At 39.4% G+C, this 24,139-nt stretch overlaps 1 protein-coding gene across 1 annotated transcript; it reads right to left on the reverse strand.

The window, feature by feature from the left end:
- Positions 1-249: 249 nt before the first annotated feature.
- FAM9B (family with sequence similarity 9 member B) lies at positions 250-10,129 on the reverse strand. The gene is made up of 9 exons (XM_025372836.1): positions 9,863-10,129; positions 8,989-9,105; positions 8,378-8,498; positions 8,167-8,198; positions 6,309-6,408; positions 5,351-5,462; positions 3,875-3,973; positions 1,505-1,605; positions 250-1,396 (listed from the first exon to the last, which is right to left on the reverse strand). The coding sequence occupies exons 2-8, from the start codon at positions 9,014-9,016 to the stop codon at positions 1,537-1,539; spliced, it is 561 nt and encodes a 186-aa protein (XP_025228621.1). The 5' UTR covers positions 9,017-9,105; positions 9,863-10,129; the 3' UTR covers positions 250-1,396; positions 1,505-1,536.
- Positions 10,130-24,139: the final 14,010 nt, after the last annotated feature.

The raw sequence follows: 24,139 nt of genomic DNA on the forward strand, positions 1-24,139 counted from the left end.
TTTACAAAATAAAGTGTTTCCAAATGAACATTTCTTTTCTTACATGTTGTTACATGTAAAATTTTTACATGTAAAAACATGTAAAATTTACATGTAAAAAGGAATCTTACATGTAAAAACATGTACATCTTTTTAACATGTTGTTGCATGCAAAACGTTTTTACATGCATGTAAAAATCATTTTTACATGTTGTTATATGTTGTTGCATGTGAAAACTGCACATTAAAAAAAGGAAAGGTAGGCGAATTCATCATTCAAGTTTTTAGATGTACATATACTTAAACTTCCACATAATCCATGAATATTAAACTGAATAAACAAAGCACTCTACATAATTCACCTTGCCACAGATGTGAAATAATTGTAAGCATACATAAATGTTAATAAAATACTTTCATTCAGTGCTGAGGGGAGGTATCATTGAATGGTGGACCAAAACAAACTAAATGGCATTTTGTTATCTGTGGAAATGACAAACCCACAAACCAGTGGCTCAGCACTGGCATTAATATATCTTGCTCAGTTGCCTTAATCATTTACAGTAGTATAATTTTTTTTCAAGAACACAGACAGTAAGGTGCTCTTAATAATTTTGATACGGCCATAGAGTATATCTACTTTTTGAAGTCCTGCTTTCATTGGAATTGCCTCTTTATCCTAATGAGTAAATACAAAAGAATGCACAGTTAAGACAGCTTTTGTCTTCTTCTTGGTTTCTGAGACAGAGTCTTGCTCTGTCGCCCAGGTTGAAGTACAGTGGCACAATCTTGGCTCACTGCAACCTCCGACTCCCGGGTTCAAGCGATCCTCCTCCCTCAGTCTCCTGAGTAGCTGGAACTACAGATGTGTGCCACCACGCCCAGATAATTTTTGTATTTTTAGTAGAGATGGGGCTTCACCATGTTGTTCAAGTTGGTCTCAAATTCCTGACCTCAAGTGATCTACCTGCCTCGGCCTCCCAAAGTGCTGGGATTACAGGCATGAGCCACCGCACCTGGCAGGCTTTGTCTTCTTTTATTAGAGAAAAATGTACTTTTCTATGCCCGTGCTTTCTACACTTTTGGAACTGATACAGATCCACAGAGGCAAAGTGAAATCTAAATTATCTTTAATGTTAAAATTTAATTGACCGTGTACATAACTGTGCAATTGCTGCTTTCTCACAGAAGTGTCTAGTGTTCATTCAACAGATCATAGAAACGAGGTCTGGCATGTAACAGACAAATGACAGAGGAGCTATACTGATTTATATAACAATTATCAAAACACTGTCATGTAGTTTACTGTAGCTCAAGTTGTGCTTGTATCATATAACATAGGTTCAAGTTCTTTCTTCAGTCATCAGAATAACAGAGGTTGAAGAGACAACTGAGTAAGTGCCAACTCTTCCAAAAGCTGTTTCAAAAAAAAAATTTAAGTAACTGTGATACACATTTCTGCAAATAAAATATTCCAGTGCTTACATCAATCCTGAGTTTTTAATATTAAATATGCACTACTTACAGTCTCCGACACAATTTTATTTAAAAACATGTCTAGTTGTCAAGTTCACTGTCTTCATCAGAAAAAACTCTGTCACAAAGGTCTTCAAAGTTCTCAAGAGTCTAAAAGAAAAAGTCTAGTTCACTGACAAACCACCACTTTACATCTCGCATTTTAAACAGAGTTAATTAAATGTCAAAAGGAAACAGCTTTTAATATTCAAAGGATGCTGGCTATTCATTTCAAATAGAACAAACTATAATCAATACATGGAGCTCCAAATACCCACTTAAATTTTTTAATGCCAGATTTCAGTGACATATTGTTTTAGCAGGTCCAACAGTCATGTACTTTGCTTAAATACAATGGGTTGAAGAATATCTTAAGGTCAAGATGGAGCAAAGACAGAAAAAGACGGGCAGACTTATATCATGAAATATTATATTTTTTCAGCAGGTAGTGACCCATATATTATCAGCAAGAGTCTACGTAACATGGTTTCCACTGAAGGGATAAAATGGTCGGTGATATGACCTCATCCAGTTAGAGAAAATGTAACTATGTTTGAAATATATACTCTTTACTCAACAAATAGTTCAACAGTTCCTACTCCCTAAAATGTTGTATGTTAATGTTGAGGAAGACATAAAAAATGAATACACAATCTTCCATATTCCTGTGACATGAGCAAATGCACAAATTTAAAAAAAAGGAATACAAAACTCGTGTAACTGCTATGGAAGGGCAACTCACTCAGACATGTAGCCAAAAATGGAGACTGATGTTGATTTAGTTGGCAAAAGGTTTCAATCAGTCAAAAAAAAAGATTTTAAAAGCACTGTGAGGGAAGAGCATGAGCAAAGCATGGGAGTAACAGTGAGTTCCTTCAGGGAAGGCGGTCAGCCTGGAGAAGTGGGAGGAAAGACAGACAGCGGCAAAACAAGCCTAAGAGGGGGTCATGTAAAGGGGAGTCTCTGAACATCTAAGAACTGAGACGGGGCACCACTGACAGGCTGGGAAGAGCGAAGGGTTAGGAAGCATTTTAGGAAGGGGAGGGTTGTAGGAAGGTAATATTGCCGATCAGTGAAGGATGGCTCAGAAGAGAAGAGAGAACTCAGAAAAGAGTTTAATAGTACAAGCAAGGAAGAATGAGGTCTTGAACTAGGGCAGCCCCAGTGGGAATTTAAAGAAAGAAATTAAAGGACCATTGCAGAGGTAAAACTTGTCTCATGATAACTGCATGGGAAGGATAATGGACTCAAAAGAGTCTAAGACGATACCGTAAGTGGTAACATGGAACATTAATACTGACAGGAAAACTTCTAGTTTCATGTTCCTACCAATTAATAGATGGTATCTGGGGAGCATTATAGCAACATGTTCTCTACTTGTAACTTCTATTTAAATAACTGTGTATAGATCATCCTCAAGTTGCTTGAAAATTTTATTTTCAAACTCTTTTCTCAGTTTATTTAACACATCTCAGTTAGTGTAGAGGAGTGACATATGAACATGTCTTTTCACAAGATTATTAAAAAGAATACCTGGCCTTCCAAAAAAGAATTCCATTGCTTCCTAAATTATCTACATCTACATGAAGAAGAGGTTATTGTCTGATGTTAATTTGCTAACGTGCTATACGACAGCAGATAATTCACAATTCACAACGTGTTAATAATCTGCTGGCTTTCCCATTCTGTTATACATCTGAACCATCTCTTATGATTACAAATTGTCATGTAAAACAATTACTAATAATTTTGTGAGTGAATATGCCATTAAAACGCTCCTGTATTACAGCAGGAAATAAAAGAGACACTCAGTAGTTACACTTGCCTACTTCCTATTTAACTAAAACTCTTGAAACAACACAAGTAAAAAAGATATCCAGAAAGGATTTATGGACTTCCTGCCTTCCACCATAGATCTGTCATTGATGTTCTGAAAACTGAAAATAGTATCTTCATTAAAACCCATTTATGCCTAGTGTTCCATATAGGAACGCTAACCTTGTGGGAATCATGTATATCCTATTGCTCAAGGTCATTGCCAAGGTCTGATTTTTCATACACAAAAACAATTTGCAACCTCTGGCATAAATAAGTTAATGTGTTAATAAAGTGTCAATTTTATACATAAGATGTATATTTCTAGGTAAAATTTCCACTTTACCTTTTTCTGTTCTAAATAACTCCTACAAACTATTCATGAATCCTAAAAATACATTTACCAATACTATTATATCTGGAACAATACATTCAAAGTGAAAATGGTAAGTAATTTAAAATGTATAACCAAAATGTCTTTCCATACATTCAGAAACAAGCAGACTTTCTTCTATTATGCACGTGGTATATTTTATAATGTATTATGTTACCAAATAGAACAGACCTTTAAGAATTGGTCACGTAGCAGCTTCATCTCTTTCAGCCTCTCTCTCCTAACACTTCTATATTGCTGCCACCTCTTCTGTTGTTCTTGAAATATTTTCTAGAATTCCACAACAAAATAGTGATAAAAATTGGGTAAATTTTAATACTTACAAAACACAATTCTCCATTAGCTTTAAAGGAATACTCTTTAAATCAATACTTCTGAACACTTTCTTTTAGACAACACTTAGGACCAATTTTAAACGATCGTGTTCGCCAATCACATGCTAAAAATGATGTATTAACCTTTTTCATCAGTCATTAAGTAAATAATTTTCTTACTTTCACATATTCAACACGTATGTCCTAATTTCTTGATTTCCAATGAAGAATATTTGATGAACCTTCCTACAATTTGTTGACCACAGATAGGTAAGATCTATACAGAAATTAACTAAGAAACATTCTTTCTAGGATTTTAAGCATGTATTAAATCTTGGTCATTTCAATAGGCACATAGATGAACCACCCAATAATGATGGCCTTTCTGCACCTTGACTTAATCTCCAGCAACAGTGTTCTCCTCTCCTCTACGTGGCACTCACTCGCACAGTCATCCCCTAGATTTTGTCATTCCCAATGACTGCAACACCTACGTAATATTAATAATAGCAATGATAAGGAGCAACCATGGGTCAGATCACATCCTGAAAAACTTAAATAAACCCGTTACATAGAAACCTTTTGATCCTCCAACAACTCTGACGTAGGTACTCTTACCATGTCTCCTTTCGTAGATAATTTGCCCGTGGTTTCTGAGCTAGCAATGGTCAAGCTGAGATAAATAATTTTTCCACGGTTTCCGAGCTAGCACAGAGATAAATAATTTTTCCATGGTTTCCGAGCTAGCAACGGTCAAGCTGGAGTTGGATCCCAAGCAGTGTGGCTGCATAGTCCCAGCCCTTGAACCACTGTAGTCAGCTGTTTCTCCATCTTCCCAACATACAGCCACTACCTCCCTGCCATTGTAGGTCACTCACTTCAGTACTACAGCTCAGGAGTCTGTCGGGACCTGACACCCACTGAATGGAGCACTGTTTACTGCCCATTGCCCACCCCATGTGCTCAGGTAACTCAGTCCCAGCTGAAATTCCACAGCCAGTCATCTATCCTCATCCCTGCATCTATTCCCTGCCCAACTCTCCCTCTGTCAATCTGCTCGGCTAGACCCCAACCCAGGAAATTCCAACCCTACAGCTGCTCTTACACAAATACTCCAACTGGGCTCACTTCCATTTCTTCATCGTTATGATGCTGACTTCAGTTGGACCCCTAATGCTGCATGGCAATTATATTCCCCTGGTACATGAGTCCACTAACGGGCCCCCTCTCTGGGCTCATGCACTCTTCCTTCTTTGCTGAATTTCTGCATGAACAATTACTCCCTGAGACATTGATACAACAGGTTAAACATAAAGCTAAGCCTGATACCAACAATTAGTTCTTCTTCTTCTCCCTCTTCTTCTTCTTCTTCTTTCTGCTCATCTGTGATGTATTCTTCAAGGACATTCAGCAACTTCAGAGAATGTATATAATCACGTTTCTGCCTGTAACACATAATAAGTAACACGGTCAAACTTCATAGAGAGATGAAAAATTAATCCTATTCAAACCCAAACTGACTTGACATAATTTATCCTATAAAGTAGCAAGGGAGTAATAGTAGCTGAAATCTTCTTTTTGGAAAAAGGTGAAATGAGTTGCTCTCATTCTGAAAGGATTCCTTCCTTCCTGACTACTAGAGCAGCTATCTTATATTCTTTACCTGCTGAAGACAAAGGAGGGTTTACTGCACTATAAGTTTCCCAGAAACATTCATTTTCTCTAAGAGCAGTTTACTTTTCATTTCCTTTTACTGAATAACATATGGGTTCTCATAAGTAGGTTCAAGACTATCATAGCCATTCATCCCGTAAGATTTCCCAGAAGAAATGCTTCACTTAACTATTTCTCCACTTTGGCACACCAATGGTTTTGCAAAAGAAACAGTGAAAACAATTTAACTAAAATAGATAACTTATTTACAACATAAGGTTATCCCTTTCTACATAATTGAGTATCGTTAAGGATCTACAGACTAAACATTGAGAACATTTATCTTATATGCAGCTACCATATTTCTAGAAATGGATAAACATTAATTTTACAGGAAGACTATTTTTATCTGGAAGGCAAAAAGAGGTTATCTTCATTGGCTTCTAGGTAATATCTCTTGATTCTGTTAAACTAAGGTTATAAAACTAAAGAAACTTACCTGCTTAGAGAACAATCAAGTAAAATATGTTGTTCACTAGAGATGCCAATATGTACAGGGTAGTTTTTGAAATTATTTGCACCAACGAATACAAAGAAATGATATAAATATCATTACGCGAGAAAGCCAACAGTCATACCTTTTAAGTTGTTTTTTTCTCAAAGCACTTTTACTTTTGTTCTTTGTTTTGCTGCAAGCTTTATCCATTTTCATCCTTTTTCTTTTTGCAGTAAGATCCTCTTTAATGTCAGTTAGATAGTAAATGAAAATGGATTAAAAGTTAATGTTGAAAAGTAGTTTATTTGCATGTACTGACATCAATATGGGACATTATGGTTCAGCAATACAAGAAGGATATTTAAAATATAAAATTCAAAAATCATTTCAAAAAGCAAGATTTACTCACTTATTTTCTGTAAAACATTTCAGGTATTAATATTCGTATTTCAATTCCAATTTGTATAACTGAAAATCACTTAATTGACGGATGATGAAAAAAAGCAAATAATTAAAAGTTTCTATTTTTTAAATGTGCAGAAAGGGTTATAAGCACAGACTTCAATTTCTACATTTACAAAATGTCCTACAATTCAAAGGAGATGTTTCCATGAAATACTGCACAACTCATTATGTAAAGCACACAAAAAGGTATCATATAATAAAACCATCCAAAGGGTAGAAATAAGTTAATACACAGTAAGAAAAGCATTTTTAAGCAATCTAGTGATTGATGCTATTAACTGTATTTTAATAAAAGAAGCCATGGCCATGAGTATGAAAATTTAGGTTTAGGTAAAGAAATACACTCAAAAACACTTTTAAAATATTTTCTTGCAGCTTTTTATATGACATTTGTGCCCATAGTGCTGTGTTTCAGAAAACTGTAATACTGCAAGGAATGCTTTCCTAAACATGATTTCACATCAGAGACCTACCATCAATTGCTAAAAACAGTTTTCAGCAATCATAAAAGATTTGTACCATAATGCAAATATTTTTTACATACAGTCTCCATCTATAACGCCCAATGTATTAGGCAGCTCACAAAACCGGCACTTTGTCACCAAGCAGAGCAAAGCTTTCCAAATATACTGCTTGTATGAATCATCGCTATCGAAGAGCTGAAAACTGAATTGAGCTTTTCAAAAATAAGAGTATTGTCTCCATCATCTTTACAGAAATTTTCTCAAACTTTTTTGAAAATATGGTCCCTATAACAGTGCAACTAATATTTCACACAGCAATATAAAGTTTATGAGTTTTTGGATCCAATTACATGTTTCTCACTAGATAGAAAAGTTGTCCTTACTTTTGTACTACACAGTTTATTACTGGAATAATAATAGAAAACGATTTTAGAGAATTCAATTTTCTCTTGTACTTCAAAGAAAACAAAATCAGAAAGCTGTGACAATAGAATAGCTAAATTAAGAACATGAAAAACTCATATTAAAAACTCTGAGTACATACGGACAGGAAGAAGGGACCAACAGACAACTGGGCCTACTTGAGAGTGGAGGGTAGGAGGAGGGTGAGGATCAAAAACCACCCATCAGGTACTATGCTTATAAGCTGGGTGACAAAATAATCTGTATACCAAAACCCTGTGACATGCAATTTATCTATATAACACACCTGCACATGCACCCCCAAAAAACCTGATATATGACTTAATCTGCGTACACTAAAAGGAACGAATAGAGCTGTTTCTCCTCCAATGTCCTCTAATATTCTCCAAACAATTAAATTTCCACGTGTATGAAAGAAAAGCCATCCACCTCGCTTCACCATTATTAGAAGCATTCTCACATTCCACATCAACAATCAAAGAGGTAAGAAAAATTTATCAAACAGATTACATTAAATACGTATGTTAAATGCTACATATGATAAGCCATTTAAGACAGTCTTGTCATCCACTGATTCATATAACTTACTGCAACAGTTGCATGATTGAAAACAATTTTCATAAATGACAGATAACTCCTAAAATATACCTGCAGTATCTTCTGGCTTCTTGGTATTAGCCCTGTAAAAAAAGTTACATCAAAATTTTAGCATAATACTACACAAAATGCCATGTTTGTTGGGAAAAGAAATGTCTTATGTGAAATGTTCTGTACAGAATAGAACAGTGATGACATGGTCCAAAGGTGACTTTTCCTAAAAGACCCTATCCGACAGGCAAAAGTGACTTAAACACTTTACCCCCTGTGCTCGTCTTTTTCAGCAAAAGGTTCTCTTTCCCCATGCTCATCAGTTACATCTTCCTCCCTTGTTTCTGTAAAAGGGTTTCTTTCCTCACATTTGTCACTGACTGGATCCTTTCCTGCATTAAAATTTAAAAGACAAACCTTTTTTAGAGGAAGACACTGTTGTGGACTTTTTTTGTGGAGAAATGTACTAGTTGTAGACTTTTTTTTTTTTGGCTATCTGCCAATTAAGGCTTTAAAGCAGAGCTGTACATGGAATCACCGGCTTCTGACCATTTTATCAAGGCACTTTTGGAAGCCCTTCGGGTTCAAGTCCCAGTAAACAACGTACTACACGTCAGACCCCTTGGATGTCATGACTGCACTCATGAGAAGAGCTGCTCTGGGAGCATCTGTAACCCCGCTATGAGGGGAGCCTTTCATGGGAAGCCTAAGGCCCTTGAGCCTGCTTTGAAAACCTGGGGCATCTTAGCACGTGCACGATGGACTCCAAAGCCACGAAGGGGCCCGGGTCCTTGGGCTACCCCTGTGCCCCCAGCGCAGAAAGCAGACAGACCGTCCTCTTGGGCGTGCACTTTCTTCCGGGTCACCTTGGGCTGTATTTACCTGCATGCTCCTTCCCCTGGGCCGCCATAAATTGAGCCTCCAATTGGGCCTTGGCAGCCCTCCTGCCCACAGGATCCGTGGCTGGCTGTCCTGGGAAGCTACAGGTGATCCCTGAACCTGATGAGGGCAAAGGCACACTAAGGAAGCAAAGGAACCCTGGCATCGGAAAGGAAAGCCATTGGGATCACAGGTTCAAGAAGGGTGGGGCTGGCACGCCCTGGGTCTCCTGTGGGAGCAGGAGGGGACCGAAAAGATGCCAGTGTCCCCTCCTGTCCTGGCCCGTCCAGCCCGTCCAGCCCGTCCCCGGGACTGGCTGCAGAGCTCACAGCTGCCCCTCACACCTGAACTCCACGGCGTCTGCGGGATCCTCGCCGCACCTTTGGGACAGAACTCAGCCCTACCTCTGGGTCCCCCAGCGACCCCGTGTGGCTGGGAGGGCCGCCGGGTGACACAGGATCTCCCCAGCCACCTCCAGAGTAATGTCAGGGGCTGCACTGTCACTCACCCGCCTGGATGCACAGGGGACCCCTGATGACCCCAAGTGTCCTGTCCTGACGGGAGGCTGGGCAGGAGGGCCCCACTCAGACTGTCCCCAACAACACCCTCGCCCCACCCCCACTTCCCCCCACCTTCCGCACCTCCCCCCAACACATACACAAGCCCTCCTGGGCCCTAGGGATCACCCAGGCGGCTCCAGCTCCCTCCCTGCCCTGGCCCACCCCAGCCCACCCTCAGGACCTCACCCTGACCCAGGCCCCAGGCGACCACGCCAGGGGCATTTCCTCACAGGTCAGCGGGCGGCCCAGCGCTTCACACCCTGGTTCCCAGAGGGCCTCGTGCCTGCGTTTCCGCCTCCCCACCGCGAGCGCTTCACCTGAGGGACCCCTGATGTGGCGCCCTCAAAGAACCTGCAGACAACAGCACCACTAGGATCTCTTAGAAAACGGGTCCTCTCAGGAGGCTGAGGCAGGATGATTGCTTGACCCCGGGAGGCGGAAGTTGCAGTGAGCCCAGATCGCGCCGCTGCACTGCAGCCTGGGCGGCAAGAGCCAGACTGTCTCAAAAAACAAAAAACAAAAAACAAAAAACAAAAAAGAAAACAAGTACTCAGTTCTCGTGAGAGCTGCCGACAGCACTTCCTACGCTCCTCGCAGATTGGTCGACTCAGTGCACATGCGTGTGACAGGCCGTGTGGGGCCACGCCCCCTGCTGGCACGCCCTCCCCCTTCCCCTAAGTGACAGCAAGTGGTTGCTGTGGACTGAGGTGGGGTTGGCCCTTTGGGGCCTCTGTTCCCACATTCTTTCAGCTTCTGCTCCTGGGGAGGGACACAGGACTTGGTATGGAGGCCAAGTGGACAGGGCCTAGAACCTCGCCCTGGAGCTCTTTCCAGCCACCCCTGCCCCTTTGGCTAGAATGGACATCATCCTATGGGTTGGGCCCAGGCTCCCTCCCATGCCCTGTGTGCTTCCAACATGCCCAGCTGCATCCTTTTCAATCAATGGATTGTGCTTTTATCGTTTTTGTTTGTTTTTGAGACTGTGTCTCACTCTATCGCCTAAGCTGGAGTGCAGCAGGGTGATCTCAGCTCACTGCAACCTCCGCTTCCCGGGTTCAAGTGATTCTCCTGCCTCAGCCTCCCAAAGAGCTGGAATTACAGGAGCCCAACACCAAGCCCTGCTAATTTTTTTTTTTTGTTAGTAGAGACGAGGTTTCACCATGTTGTCCAGGCTGGTGTCGAACTCCTGACCTCAGTTGATCTGCACGCCTTGGCCTCCCAAAGTGCTAGGATTACAGGCATGAGCCACCGTGCCCTGCCCATAACCATTTTTGTTTCCTCACTACTTTTCTTTCTCATCCTCATGCCCCAGACTTGCCCACAAACCCTCATGCTCCAGACTTATCCAGACATATGCCACAACCTTCACCCACAAATTAATGCCTTAATACTTATCGTTAACTCAGCTTTTTCCCACCTCCAGTCGCCTATAATAGGGGGAGAGTTGTTTTGGAGTTAGGAGTAAATAAATATTGCCTAAAGTTTGTAAATCAAGATATAGAGTTTCATTATATTATTGAAATTATATCCCAGCACTTTGGGAGGCCGAGATGGGCAGATCACAAGGTCAGGAGATCAAGACCATCCTGACTAACACGGTGAAACCCTGGCGACAGAGCAAGACTCCGCCTCAAAAAAAAAGAAAAGAAAAGAAATTATAAAGGCAGTCATCAGGAAAACTAATCCACAGCCTTAAATGTCTATATAACCAAAAAGAGCACACACAAAGAACACAAATTCTGTAGTAAAAGTTGGAAAATAAAGAAAATACTCCAGAGACCATAACATAACATAAAGGAACAAAATTAAGGCCAAGTGAATCTGTTGAGCAAGAAATATGAATGAGATAAACTCAGAATCTAAAGGAAATGACTTCCAACTTGGATCAAAATAAAAATCTAAGTATATGCTGTATGTAAGAATGGAGCTAAAACAAAATGATACAAAAAATACATGTCAGACAAATATGAAGAAAAGGAAAATATGGATCTGGGAATTGATAGCTCGCAAATGTAAAATAATGCAAAAAATAAATGAATAAACTAAAGGCAGAGTATACAGAACAAGAGAAGGGCATGATCTACTCTGACAATCTGACATAAATCATTTTGTGCTTAACACAGCATCAACATGCCTAAACCCAAAACCGTAGAAAATAAAAGTAAAACAACCAATGAAAATGAAGAGTGATATGGGAGTTTGAACTCTGTCTGTCCAGGAGAGACCAAATACAAATGTATTGTCTTGGACACAGGCATAGTATCTTAAATTGCTCTCTTGGAAGTAGAGTGAGCATTTTCTTTCACTTTCAACCAACGAACCCTCATCACATCCTATAGTAATTCCTTGGCTGTTACTATCTTCTATTCTACCTACAGTTTCCCAAAAGATTAAAAAATTAGACTTACATTAGCAAATAGGAGAAAAGTTTTCTTGCTGTTGTCGTGTGTGTACACGCCTGCATGTAAATGTGTTTGTGTGTGTGATGTTTGTCGTTTGTTTTTTGGAAATGGAGTTTTGCTCTTGTTGCCTAGACTGGAGTGCAGTGGTGCCATCTTGGCTCACTGCAGCCTCCCTTTCCCGAGTTCAAACGATTCTCCTGCCTCAGCCTCCAGAGTAGCTGGGATTACACGTGCCCGCCACCAAGCCCGGCTAATTTTGTATTTTTAGTAGAGATGGGGTTTCACCATGTTGGCCAGGTTGGTCTCGAACTCCTGACCTCAAGTCCGCCTCAGCCTGCCAAAGTGCTGGGATTACAGGCATGAGCCACTGCGCCTGGCCTGGTTTTTTGTTTGTTTGTTTGTTTGTTTGTTTAATATGAAAGCCAGCACTAAGTGATCTTCAAAGTATCTTCATAACTTAAAATAAATGTTCACATGATCTCTTTTTCACATTCAGTGTGAGTAAAGCATGGAAGGTAATGTTCCATTCTGGTGCATTAAAGCATAATGGTATTGTATTTGAGAAGAGAGAAAGGGAACTGTGGTCTGGAAACTGTTGCCCAGAGCACTGCAAAAAGCCAGCTTAGAGCTGTTTCAGGCTGTTTTAAGTTCCAGATCATTTTGAATTCCTGCCCTAGAAGCTATGCACACTCAGAGAATGAGTTCAGTCTTGGCCCATGATATTGTACTGAATACCTCAGCTACTTTTCTACAGATTAAATAACATAAACTCCTTTTATTTTTCTTCACAGTTCTTAAAATGAAACTTTAACAACGTCTCCTTGAAGTCTTTGAGAGTGCTTCAAAATTCTATCTTTCTTTTGTATTGTCTTTTCTTGTTGTTAGTTTGTTTGGTTTTGGTATAAAGGGAGCCTAAACCTGGTTGCAGTTAGTAGGAATCTGAGAAGGCTAAGTTCAAAATCTCAGAAAGATTTTCTTTATATTTTCTATGTTTTACATTCCTTTAACAAATTCTGATATGAACACTTTCCCAGTAAGAATATTTGTATCATGCTTTAACATTTCGTTTATTTTTGTGTGCAAACTAGCATTTTTTTAATTAAAACAATCTAAATGTATTAAGGAATTAGATTATAGGGAAATTAAATTAAAACATAATTTAAAAGAAATTATTATATCCAGATACAGAAAATCAGAGGCATAAAGATGTTGTGACTGGGTCCATGAGGAAAGGGGTCAGGGAAAATGATGTACCAGACTAATGAGTGGCTTGGACACTGTATTAGTCCATTCTCAAATTGCTATGAAGAACCCAAGACTGGGTAATTTATGAAGAAAAGAGGTTTAACTGACTCACGGTTCCACAAGTTGTATAGCAAGCATGGCTGGGGAGGCCCCAGGAAACTTACAATTATCGTGGAAGGTGAAGGGGAAGTAGGCAACATCTTCACATGGCGGAGCAGGAGTAAGAGAGTGAAGGGGAAGGTACTACATGCTTTTAAACAACCAGACCTCACTCACTATCGCGAAAACAGCAAGGGGGAAGTCTGACCCCATGATCCAATCACCTCCCACCAGGCCCCTCCTCCAACATGAGGATTACAATTTGACATGAGGCTTAGGTGGGGAAACAGAGCCAAACCATGTCAGGCACAAAGTCGAGCTCTTCACAAAGCACAAATGTTCCAAATCCGAACAAAGGTAGATTAGCATTTTCCAAATGCCAACCTCCAAAGACCTCCAGATTAGGACTTCAAACACGTTTCAAGTTTGTCACATGGCTCTCCTTTTATTTGACTGCTCTCCAGGAAAACCAAATTTTACCCCACATGCCTCTGATAATAATTATTAACGTTCCTTCCTAGGCAGACAAATCTTATCAGAATTTTAAACCTACCCTAAATGTTTCCTCTTTAATGCAGCCGTTCACCCAGCGCTTTTAAATAAGTGAGACACTCTTTCTCTTTGCAACCCATTTAGAGCTTTTATCTGTCATGGGAAATTTGCCTTATATTGCAGTTATCTGGGAAGTCATATTCCCCATTAAACTACATCTGAAGGTCAAGAACAGTTTCGCAGGTATCTGTATAATGTGGAGTACTCAATGTACACTGACCATATTGAATCCAACAAAATTGAAATTAATGGAGCTTTTTGTCTTTAAAACAGAAAAATAATAACGAAAAAGCCACAACTCACAGAGTACTTGAACTTGCATTGTTCTGCTAAGTGGCATTTTTATGAGTCCTAAATGCTCTGCACTATGCTAATGAAAGACAAGGTTGCAAATAATTGCCTGAGCTTCCCAGAGAGGCGTTGGTGCAGGATTCTGGCCTGCTAGTTTTAAAAAAACTTTTTTCTCGGCATAGAAAAACAGATTCCTGATTTGTATAGTAGAGGCTAGCTCCTTTCTAAATTATCTGCAGACAACACTGGTCTGTATATTTTAAGTGAATTAGTGTCTTTATGTAACCCCTGAAGTTCTCCATAATTCCTTGTTAACACGATGGAGTTTCTGATGTGCTTTCTCCCGGCACAATCACAGGTTACTACAAAGAATGGAACTCAGAAGTCAACAAAAACTCTTTATCAAGTATGACTACAAAGTAATAGAACTTAGATGGCATAATGTAAATGAACGCTTCTTTGTCCTCCAAGTTACATGAGATGCTATACCTATAATACATCCATGCTATCATTAATCAAAATGCTTATTAAAGCACTTTCAGCAGCTAGGGCACATTCCTCTAAACATTCCTAAAGGTGGCAAATCTCTAAAATATGAGGGGCATGTGGGTTTTCTGAATACCCAAAGTTGTTAAAAATCAATTCTGGGGCCAGGATCCCAACTTTGGTATGTGTGTACGAATGCTTACACATTTGCAAGGGTGAATGCTTGTGTGTGGGCATGTGCACATGTGCATGCATTCATGTGCATGGATATGAATGTGCATGGGTGAAAACATGCAGATGTATGCATGAGTATGTCTTTTATCTCTATATCAGCACAGGAAGAAGCATGGAACAATAAACACTAGAATGATACATCTCGCCATCCCTGGGTGTGGGAATTTTAGATACATTTTATAATACATTATTGTTTATATTTTCTAATTTTTCCATATGCATTTCTTGCTTATGTAAGAAGCAAATAAAGAGAAAGGAAGGAAAAAGAGAGACAAAGAAAAAGTATTTCTAAACCCTTCAGAAGTTAATCAATTCTGATGAATACAGTAGTCTATTAGTTTCCCACTGCTGCTGTAACAAATTACAACAAAGTGAGTGTCATAAACAATAAAGATGGATTATCTTACTGTTCTGGCTGTTAGTAATCCCAAATGCATCTCACTTAGAGAAATCCAAGGTGTCAGTAGGGCCAGATCCTTCTGAAGTCTCCAGAGGAGAATCAGTTCCTTGCCTTTTCCAGTTTTTAGAGGCTTCCTACACTCCTTGGCTTATGGCCCCAATTTCCATCGTTAAAGGCAGCAACATCATGCCGATTCGTTCTCATGCTGCCAGCTCACTGGTTCCCTCTTCTGATTCCCACTGTTTCCTTTAAGGACCCTTGTGATTACATTGGACCCACCCAGGTAATCCAGGATAATTTCCCCCATTTAAGATTAGCTAATTGGCAACCTTGGTTCCATGTGCAAGACTGATTCTCCTTTGCCATGTAAACTAATATAGTCACAGATTCTGGGAATTAGGATCTAGACATCTTTGAGAGATCATTATTCTACCTACTACAGTGTGTTCCCATCACAGTTTGGCTAAACTGTATCATTTTTCAACACCTGCCTTATTGATCAGCATATGGTAGTATTATGCTGAAGAAAGAACATCAGTTCAACAGGTTTAATGACTCCCCAGACAGCCATTGCCTGGTTGAGACCTCTTGAAAACAATAACTGTGGCCAAAAGAGAGGTGATGGGCACATTTTGGGCTAAGTCACAGATACTATGGAGAAGCTGCTGTATCAGAAATAGGAGGCTGAGGCTGGACCACACTCAGACACTAATCAGCCAAATGCTATCAACCAAGACGTCACCATCCGTAAACTCAGCAATAAATGAGGGGGTTGGGTCATACACTAACTCAATCCCCTCTACTCCATAATTATTTGACAGTCATGCAAGAAAAGCTACACCCATCAGTGTCATCTAAAAACATCATTTCCATTCCCACTTCCAATCTATAATACAGGCTTCTCATTCAGGCAAGGAGATCTCAGACTTCATCCCACACACATTAAGCTCACACACAATTGCTTGACTTAGGAAGCTCCCATCAGCAGTAATACCTTCCTTTTTCATCTCTGCTGTATTCCATATTTTCTAGACCATTTGATTTGCAAACATTTTTTATTGTATTTGTGATTTCTTCACACAGCAGAAGTTTTCAATTTTGGTGAAGTTCAATTTATTACTTTTTTCTTTTTAGATCATACTTTTGGTGTCATATCAAAGACATCTTTGCCTAATCTCATGTCATGAAGATTTTCCATTGTAATTTTACATGTTACATTTAGATCTGTGATCCATTTTGAGTTAAGTTTTGTATATGGTGTGAGGTTTAGGTGAAATAACTTTTTTGGCAAATAAGTGCTCAATTGTTTCAGCATCATTTGTTGAAAAGACAGTCCTTTCCCTATTGTTTCTTTGCATCTTTGTCTACAACCCAACTGATGACATTTGTATGACGACATTTGTGTACTCAGTTTCTTCTATCTGTCTGTGTGTCCATCTTTTGTCCAATACAACACTGTCTCAACATTTGAAGTATGTTGTTTGGAGTTCATAGTTATCTATTGGAAAGTTGGTTACTTTTCCATTTCCTAAAATGCATTGCTCACATTTTACAGGAAACTGAGAAATAATATAAATTTGTAAATATAGACTTTCAACAACATTAAAAACATGGTCTAACAAAAGTGAAATTTAAAAGGACACTAATATATTCTTCAATGTATAATTATCTGACATGTCTATATTAAAAACATGTTATAAATATCTGATTCTTGCATATATACACAGAGTCATCATGAATACAGCAGTTACCAATTCAGGCTGACTTCAGCTACTTTTTATGGGCAACTCAGTGACCATGAATGGCATATTGTGGACTTAATCTTTCAAAATGGAGAAATACTCTTGGTAAACTCATGAACAAAACGGTGTACAATCTACCCTCAAATTATATAAGAGTTACAATCTTGGAAAAGTCCAATGTATATTAAAATTGTGGGGAAAATATTTTTACTTTACATGAAATTATTTATTTGTAGCTTCTGATAATTATGAACAGTTTTTCACTTACTTTGATGTCAAATGCCACCTGAATTGTCATGCCGCATTGTTCAATGTATTTGTTGGACACTACCTTACTCCGCATAAGATGCAGTGCAATCCTCTAATAATCAAGACAATTTAAAAATTACCCTATAAATACCCAAAAGTTCCCTAGCAGGGAACCATCAAGCTTCATTACAACTCATTGCCTTATAATGTATTAAATATTTGGGTTTTACGACAAAAACTCTTTTTGTCTTGAATGACCTCTTCAATAACCTGAGTCATGTATAAAGGTTAAATACTAGTAGCAACGTGGTTTTTATTTCCAAAGCATAAACATGCTGGGCTCTGATAAACATGCTTCGTGTGTCACAATCAATTAGAAAGCCATCCAGTGTGAATGAGTTTCTGACATTGAGAAATACTGCTGGCATCTGTTAAACAGGCCACAGAGGTTGGGCTCCTCATACATACCACTGCCTTTGAGCTATGTTCTCCTTCTAATACCAAAGGTAAGGCCAAGTGCTTGCAAAGACAGCCATCCAATAGGAGCTACCTATGCTTTGGGACTAAATATATATTCTATTCTCTTAATGTAGCAGGATTTTTGTGACTTTGGAGCAATCTTATGAAGCTCAAAGATCCAAAAATGGTCCACAACATTTCACAGTTTGCAAAATGAACTCTCTGTATGGACAGCACATTGGCACATAAAACACAAAAATGGACTGATCTCATGAAAACCTTCCTCTTTGGCATCATATCAAATTTTAGTTTATTTTGACTCGCTTAGGCAAAGCACCCCTGAGATAAACAGTCTACTTGCTACTGCAACAGGAAAGTAGTGCTTGAAAGGGGAAGATACCAAATTATATGTAGTGCAGCTATATAATAAAGAGTTCTAAATTCCAAACAATTTGGACATTTCTAAGGTTATATCAGAGAACGGTAACTGTGCAATTGAACAAGAAGGAAGGTGCATTTTTTGTCATTTCATAACAGTTTATTGACTGTAGCAGTTCATGATATTAGAAATAACTGCACATTTAGAAGGGGGCTCTTAAGTGAAAGTATTTAAAATTAAAAAAAAAAAATTTCCTGACCACAATTACTCAAGTGTAAAAATTGAACTTATTTCTACATGTGTTTCTTCTTTCCAAAAGATATATATTTTTAATTTTTTCTTAAAAATGGGGGTGGGGGATATATGTGCAGAACGTGCAGGTTTCTTACATAGGTATATGTGTGCCATGGTGGTTTGCTGCACCTATTGACCCATTCTCTAAGTTCCCTCACCTTACCCCCCTACTCCCAAACAGGCCCTGGTGTGTGTTGTTCCCCTCTCTGTGTCCATGTATTCTCATTGTTTAACTCCCACTTCTGAGTGAGAACATGACATGTTTGGTTTTCTGGTCCTGTGTTAGTTAGCTGAGAATGATGGCTTCCAGCTTCATCCATATCCCTGCAAAGGACATGATCTCATTCCTTTTTATGGCTGCATAGTATTCCATGGTGTACATGTACCATGTACCATGTTTTCTTTATCCAGTCTATCATCAATGAGCATTTGAGTTGGTTCCATGTCTTTGCTATGTCAAACTACCATTGACATTCTTCACAGAATTAGAAAAAACTATTTTAAATTTAATATGGAATCAAAGAAGACCCCATATAACCAAGAAAATCCTAAGCATAAAGAACAAAGCTGGAGGCATCACATTATGTGATTTAAAACTATATTACAAGGCTAAAGTAACCAAAACAGCATGGTACTGGTACCAAAACAGACATATAGACCAATGGAGCAGAACAGAGACCTCAGAAATAACACCACACATCTATAACCATCTGATCTTTGACAAACTTGCCAAAAACAAGCAATGGGGAAAGGACCTCCTATTCAGCAAATGGTGCTGGGAAGGTGCATTTAAAAAAAAAAAATCTCGTGAAGCATAAAATTCAACAAAAACACTTTGTTTTTTTCTGGTTTTTTTTTTTTTTTTTTTTTTTTTTTTTACTATTATACTTTAAGTTCTAGGGTACATGTGCACAACATGCAGGTTTGTTACATATGTATACATGTGCCATGTTGGTGTGCTGCACCCATTAATTCATCATTTACATTAGGCATATCTCCTAATGCTATCCCTCCCCCATCCCCCCACCCCAATACAGGCCCCTGTGTGTGATGTTCCCCATCCTGTGTCCAAGTGTTCTCATTGTTCAATTCCCACCTATGAGTGAGAACATGCAGTGTTTGGTTTTCTGTCTTAGTTTGCTCAGAATGATGGTTTCCAGCTTCATCCATGTCCCTACAAAGGACATGAACTCATCCTTTTTTATGGCTGCATAGTATTCCATGGTGTACATGTGCCACATTTTCTTAATCCAGTCTGTCATTGATGGACATTTGGGTTGGTTCCAAGTCTTTGCTATTGTGAATAGCACTGCAATAAACATACATGTGCATGTGTCTTTACAGCAGCATGATTTATAATCCTTTGGGTATATACCCAGTAATGGGATGACTGGGTCCAGTGGTATTTCTAGTTCTAGATCCTTGAGGAATCACCACACTGTTTTCCACAATGGTTGAACTAGTTTACAGTCCCACCAACAGTATAAAAGTGTTCCTATTTCTCTACATCCTCTCCAGCACCTGCTGTTTCCTGACTTTTTAATGATCGCCATTCTAACTGGTGTGAGATGGTATCTCATTGTGGTTTTGATTTGCATTTCTCTGGTGGCCAGAAAAACACTTTAAGTTGAGGAGATGGAGGCAAAATTAGGGACAGCATATAACAAATAGACGTTGTCATAACATATATTTCAATAGTATTAGACCAGCATTAACAATATATGTCTAGTTAATGTACTTATGCTAACTACTTTATACAACAGAGAACAAGAAAAATTTATCATGTAAGAGTTTTGAAAATTGTGTCATATTTTATATGGTCCAGGAGCAGCTTGGTAATAGAATTATAAGATGTCTCTCTGTTATAAGTGTAAAATATATTTTTATGCAAATAGTTTCTGGCTTTTTTCAGTTTGGCATAATACAGATACTTAGGTACCAGTATTTGATGTCCTTAGAATAGATATTTTCAACTATAAAGTACAGAATAATTCTCTCACCATAACTTAACAGGAAAAGTAAGTTGGAAGTTTAATTGGTAGTCAATTTACATAATCTAAATCAAATATCCTTATTTCTTATCTCAGTAACAAAAATATGGGTTTAGTTTGGCATTGTTGAAAAAGCAGGTATTTTTGTTTGTTGGAAAAATTATCCAGTTATCCTCATTCATCATTTGACTGTGTCTTTGAAGACTGCCTGAACATTCTACATTCTTCTCAGCTAAGACAAAAAAATTGAACACTATTAACCACATTGCCTGAATTAACATTTGTAGAAGACATATATACAAAATACAACTATATAATACACATTTTTTCCAAGAGTGTTTGGGAAATTCACCAGGATAGATCATATACTTGACCAGAAAGCAAGTCGCAAGCTATGAGAGTTCTACAGATTATGTTCTCAGAACAGAAAGGAATTAAAATAGAAATCAATTACAAAATAAGATTAATATCATACCTCCAATTATTTTCAAATTAGGCAACATACTTCCAAAATAACAAAAGCCCAAGGAGGAAATGACAGCTGAAGTTAGACAATATTCTGAGGTGAATAACGATTATAAAATATTGGATATTGTGGGGTACAGCTAAAACTGTGCTTAGAGGAACAAACCTGCAGTGTCACTGAATGGATGTGCCCTGTCGATGTTTTCCACTTTTGTCCCAGGTCATCCTCATTCTTTGTCTTTTACGGAAGTCCTATTGTCTCCTGAATCCAATTACGTGAAAGCACATATTTTTTTCTCCCTTAAGCATAATTTTATGCCCTTCACTACAGACTTGCAATGTACAGTTTGAGGCTAAAGAATTGTCTAGCTATGTTTTGCTATTGTTTGTGTATTTCTAGATATTTAGTATCATTTTATTTTTCTTCGATCTACCAAAAACTGGCTTTTGTTTTGCTTTCTTTCTTCTTCCGCTTGACTGATTGCTTAAGGAACAAAATCTGACATATCATCTGATTAAAATGCCAAACACTCCTGTATCCTATCTTCTTCAGATATCCTTCAAAAACATCCCTTATATTAGCGAAAGTCATTCATTGTGCATCATTGTGTATAACTCACTCCCTATCACAGAAAATAAGGCTCTTAGGAAAAACAAAGGAAGGTAATTGTTGACTTTCTACTCCATCGGGGCCTCAAATAATAGGTGGAATTTATGCAATCCTTCTTTTGATGAATTATACACAAGACAATAAGACCCACACCATGCTTCACGTTTTTGGTAATGATTGTCCCCCGGTGTTTGAGGTGGATGGATATATTAGTCTGTTTTCTTACTCCTATAAAGAACTACCTGAGGCCAGACTTGGTGACTCACGCCTGTAATCCCAGCACTTTGGGAGGCCAAGGGAGGCAGATCACCTGAGGTCAGGAGTTTGAGACCAGCCTGGCCAACATGGCAAAACCCTGCCTCTATAAAAAATACAAAAATTAACCATGCATGGTGGCAGGCACCTGTAATCCCAGCTACTCGGGAGGCTGAGGCAGGAGGATCACTTGAACCTGGGAGGAGGAGGTTGCAGTGAGCTGAGATAGCACCACTGTACTCCCGCCTGGGCCACAAAGAGAGACTCCCTAAAGGAAAGAGTTTTAATTGACTCACAGTTCTGCATGGGTGGGGAGGGAGGCCTCAGGAAACTTACAATCATGGCAGAAGGCAAAGGGGAAGCAGGCACCTTCTTACATGGTGGCAGGAGACAGAGAGAGCTAAGGGGAAACTGTCACTTTTAAACCATTAGATTTCATGGGAACTCACTATCATGAGAACAGCATGGGGGAAACCATCTCCATGATCTAATCACCTCCCACCAGGTCCCTCCCTTGATATGTGGGAATTACAATTTAAGATGAGACTTGAGTGGGGACACAGAGCCAAACTGTATCACTGGAGATAATCAACTTTCACCTATCCAGCATAAAATAAAACTCTCTAGTTCCTAACTCAGAGGACTCTAATCTAACCTAGGTAGGTGCTATGCAGGTAGATCAAGCACCTACGGATGGAGTAACAATCAGTCCTGGACTGCTAATGCTTGATGAGACCTTGGAGATCCACTAGTTCAGAGAGCTTCACTTCATGCTCTGAAAGCCCCAGGAGTTCTAGGGAGTTTCTTGAGGGCCCCTGCAGGAGACTGGTGCACAGGAGAACAAACACCACCAACACCCTCTGCCCAATCATCTGGCTTCACCTAATGCTAAGGAGTCAGACCGTATCTGAAAACAAGGCACATTCTCCATCTTGCTAGACATCAAGGTGCAGAGATTCCATTGATTTGCTCTTTCAGTTAGTTAGAGGCCTATCCAAGCCAAACATACACATTTCCCAACATGGCAGGTTGTCTTTTGTATCCATATAGAGTTTAAGAAATACTTTGAGATTTCTTTCTCCACAAACTACCTCCCCAGCACCACTCACATCCCACCAAGCAGTTGAAATTTTGGGGGTGGCATTAGAAGTACATATAGTCTTTTTTTTTTTTTTTTTTTTTTTGAGATGGAGTTTCTCTCTTGTCGCCTAGGCTGGAGTGCAGTGGCGTGATCTCAGCTCACTGCAACCTCTGCCTCCCAGGTTCAAGTGATTCTCCTGCCTCAGCCTCCCAAGTAGCTGGGATTACAGGCACTTGCCACCACACCCAGCTAATTTTTGTATTTTTAGTAGAGACGGGGTTTCACCATGTTGGCCAGGCTGGTCTTGAACTCTTGACCTCAGGTGATCCACCTGCCTCAGCCTCACAAAGTGCTGGGATTACAGGCATGAGCCACCACGCCTGGCAAATACAGCCTTAAGAAAGCATCTATTACAATGTAAATGCACTACCAGCAATGGATCATGAATCCAGTGGTTTTTAAACTCAGCTCATGATGCCCGTGAGAAATGGCTGTGGAGGTGGTGAGAGGGAAGCCCACTCTCCCTCATCTTTTAGTAATCCAGAGGAACTCTGCTTCAAGATGTTGCACAAAACAGGCAAGGCACTGAGATCTCGGGAAGTGGAGAATTCCGTGTGCCCCTTCCATTACATTGCTCTCACATAACACCACAATGATAAAGAGAACTGAGGGCCCCACGATTTAGATCACTCCCTGCTACCCTACACTTCGAAGTATGGGATGTGTCTGTGGCTGAGTGGGGACAGCAGTGAGTGTATGGTGACATGCATATGCAGGTGGATGTATTTAAAATTCCAGTTGTATAAGCCTACGTATATCATGTGTCACTGTTTTCCTTGATATCCAGGTGAGTAAATGTGCACCTCATTTTTGTGGGGACCTCGGGTTCCTACGAAATATCTCTTGAGATTCCAGAGTTGGGGTTGAGAATCTCTGGACCATTGTCCATCACCTCTTGCCCTGAGTCACTGCTCCTTGCTTGTTTTCACAGTAGGTGGGGTACTTCTGCTACATGTTATCTATCTGTTACCTGCTTGGCTCAATTTCACCTCCTGCAGACATATGGGCCCTGTCCTTATTCCTATAGCACCACTAATGCAACCCTATTACATCTAACAGAACTTGCTAAAGATTCAGGGATTTTTAAAAAGGGAAGGGTAGCAAAGAATAAAAAGACTATAATACTTCAAACTGAGTATCAGGTACCACCATACTGAAAGCCCATCAGCCATTCTCACCCAGAAAATTCCTTATTAGAATCTTTTCGTATTTCCGGGACCTGCCCTTACTCTATAAAGAATCTTTCATTCATCAAAACAATATTTATTGGAAGCTTGTTTGCCAGACATGGTTCTAGGTG

This window comes from Theropithecus gelada, chromosome X, assembly GCF_003255815.1.
Source record: "Theropithecus gelada isolate Dixy chromosome X, Tgel_1.0, whole genome shotgun sequence".
NCBI classification, from domain to species: domain Eukaryota; kingdom Metazoa; phylum Chordata; class Mammalia; order Primates; family Cercopithecidae; genus Theropithecus; species Theropithecus gelada.

Bases quoted from the DNA above. Each gene is read 5' to 3' on its own strand.
- FAM9B (XM_025372836.1), bottom strand. From the start codon at position 9,016: ATGGCGGCCCAGGGGAAGGAGCATGCAG. The intron at 8,499-8,988 runs GTAAATACAGCC...ATTTTAATGCAG, and splicing joins CCAGGGGAAGGAGCATGCAG to GAAAGGATCCAGTCAGTGAC. The intron at 6,409-8,166 runs GTATATTTTAGG...CTGACATTAAAG, and splicing joins GAAGCCAGAAGATACTGCAG to AGGATCTTACTGCAAAAAGA.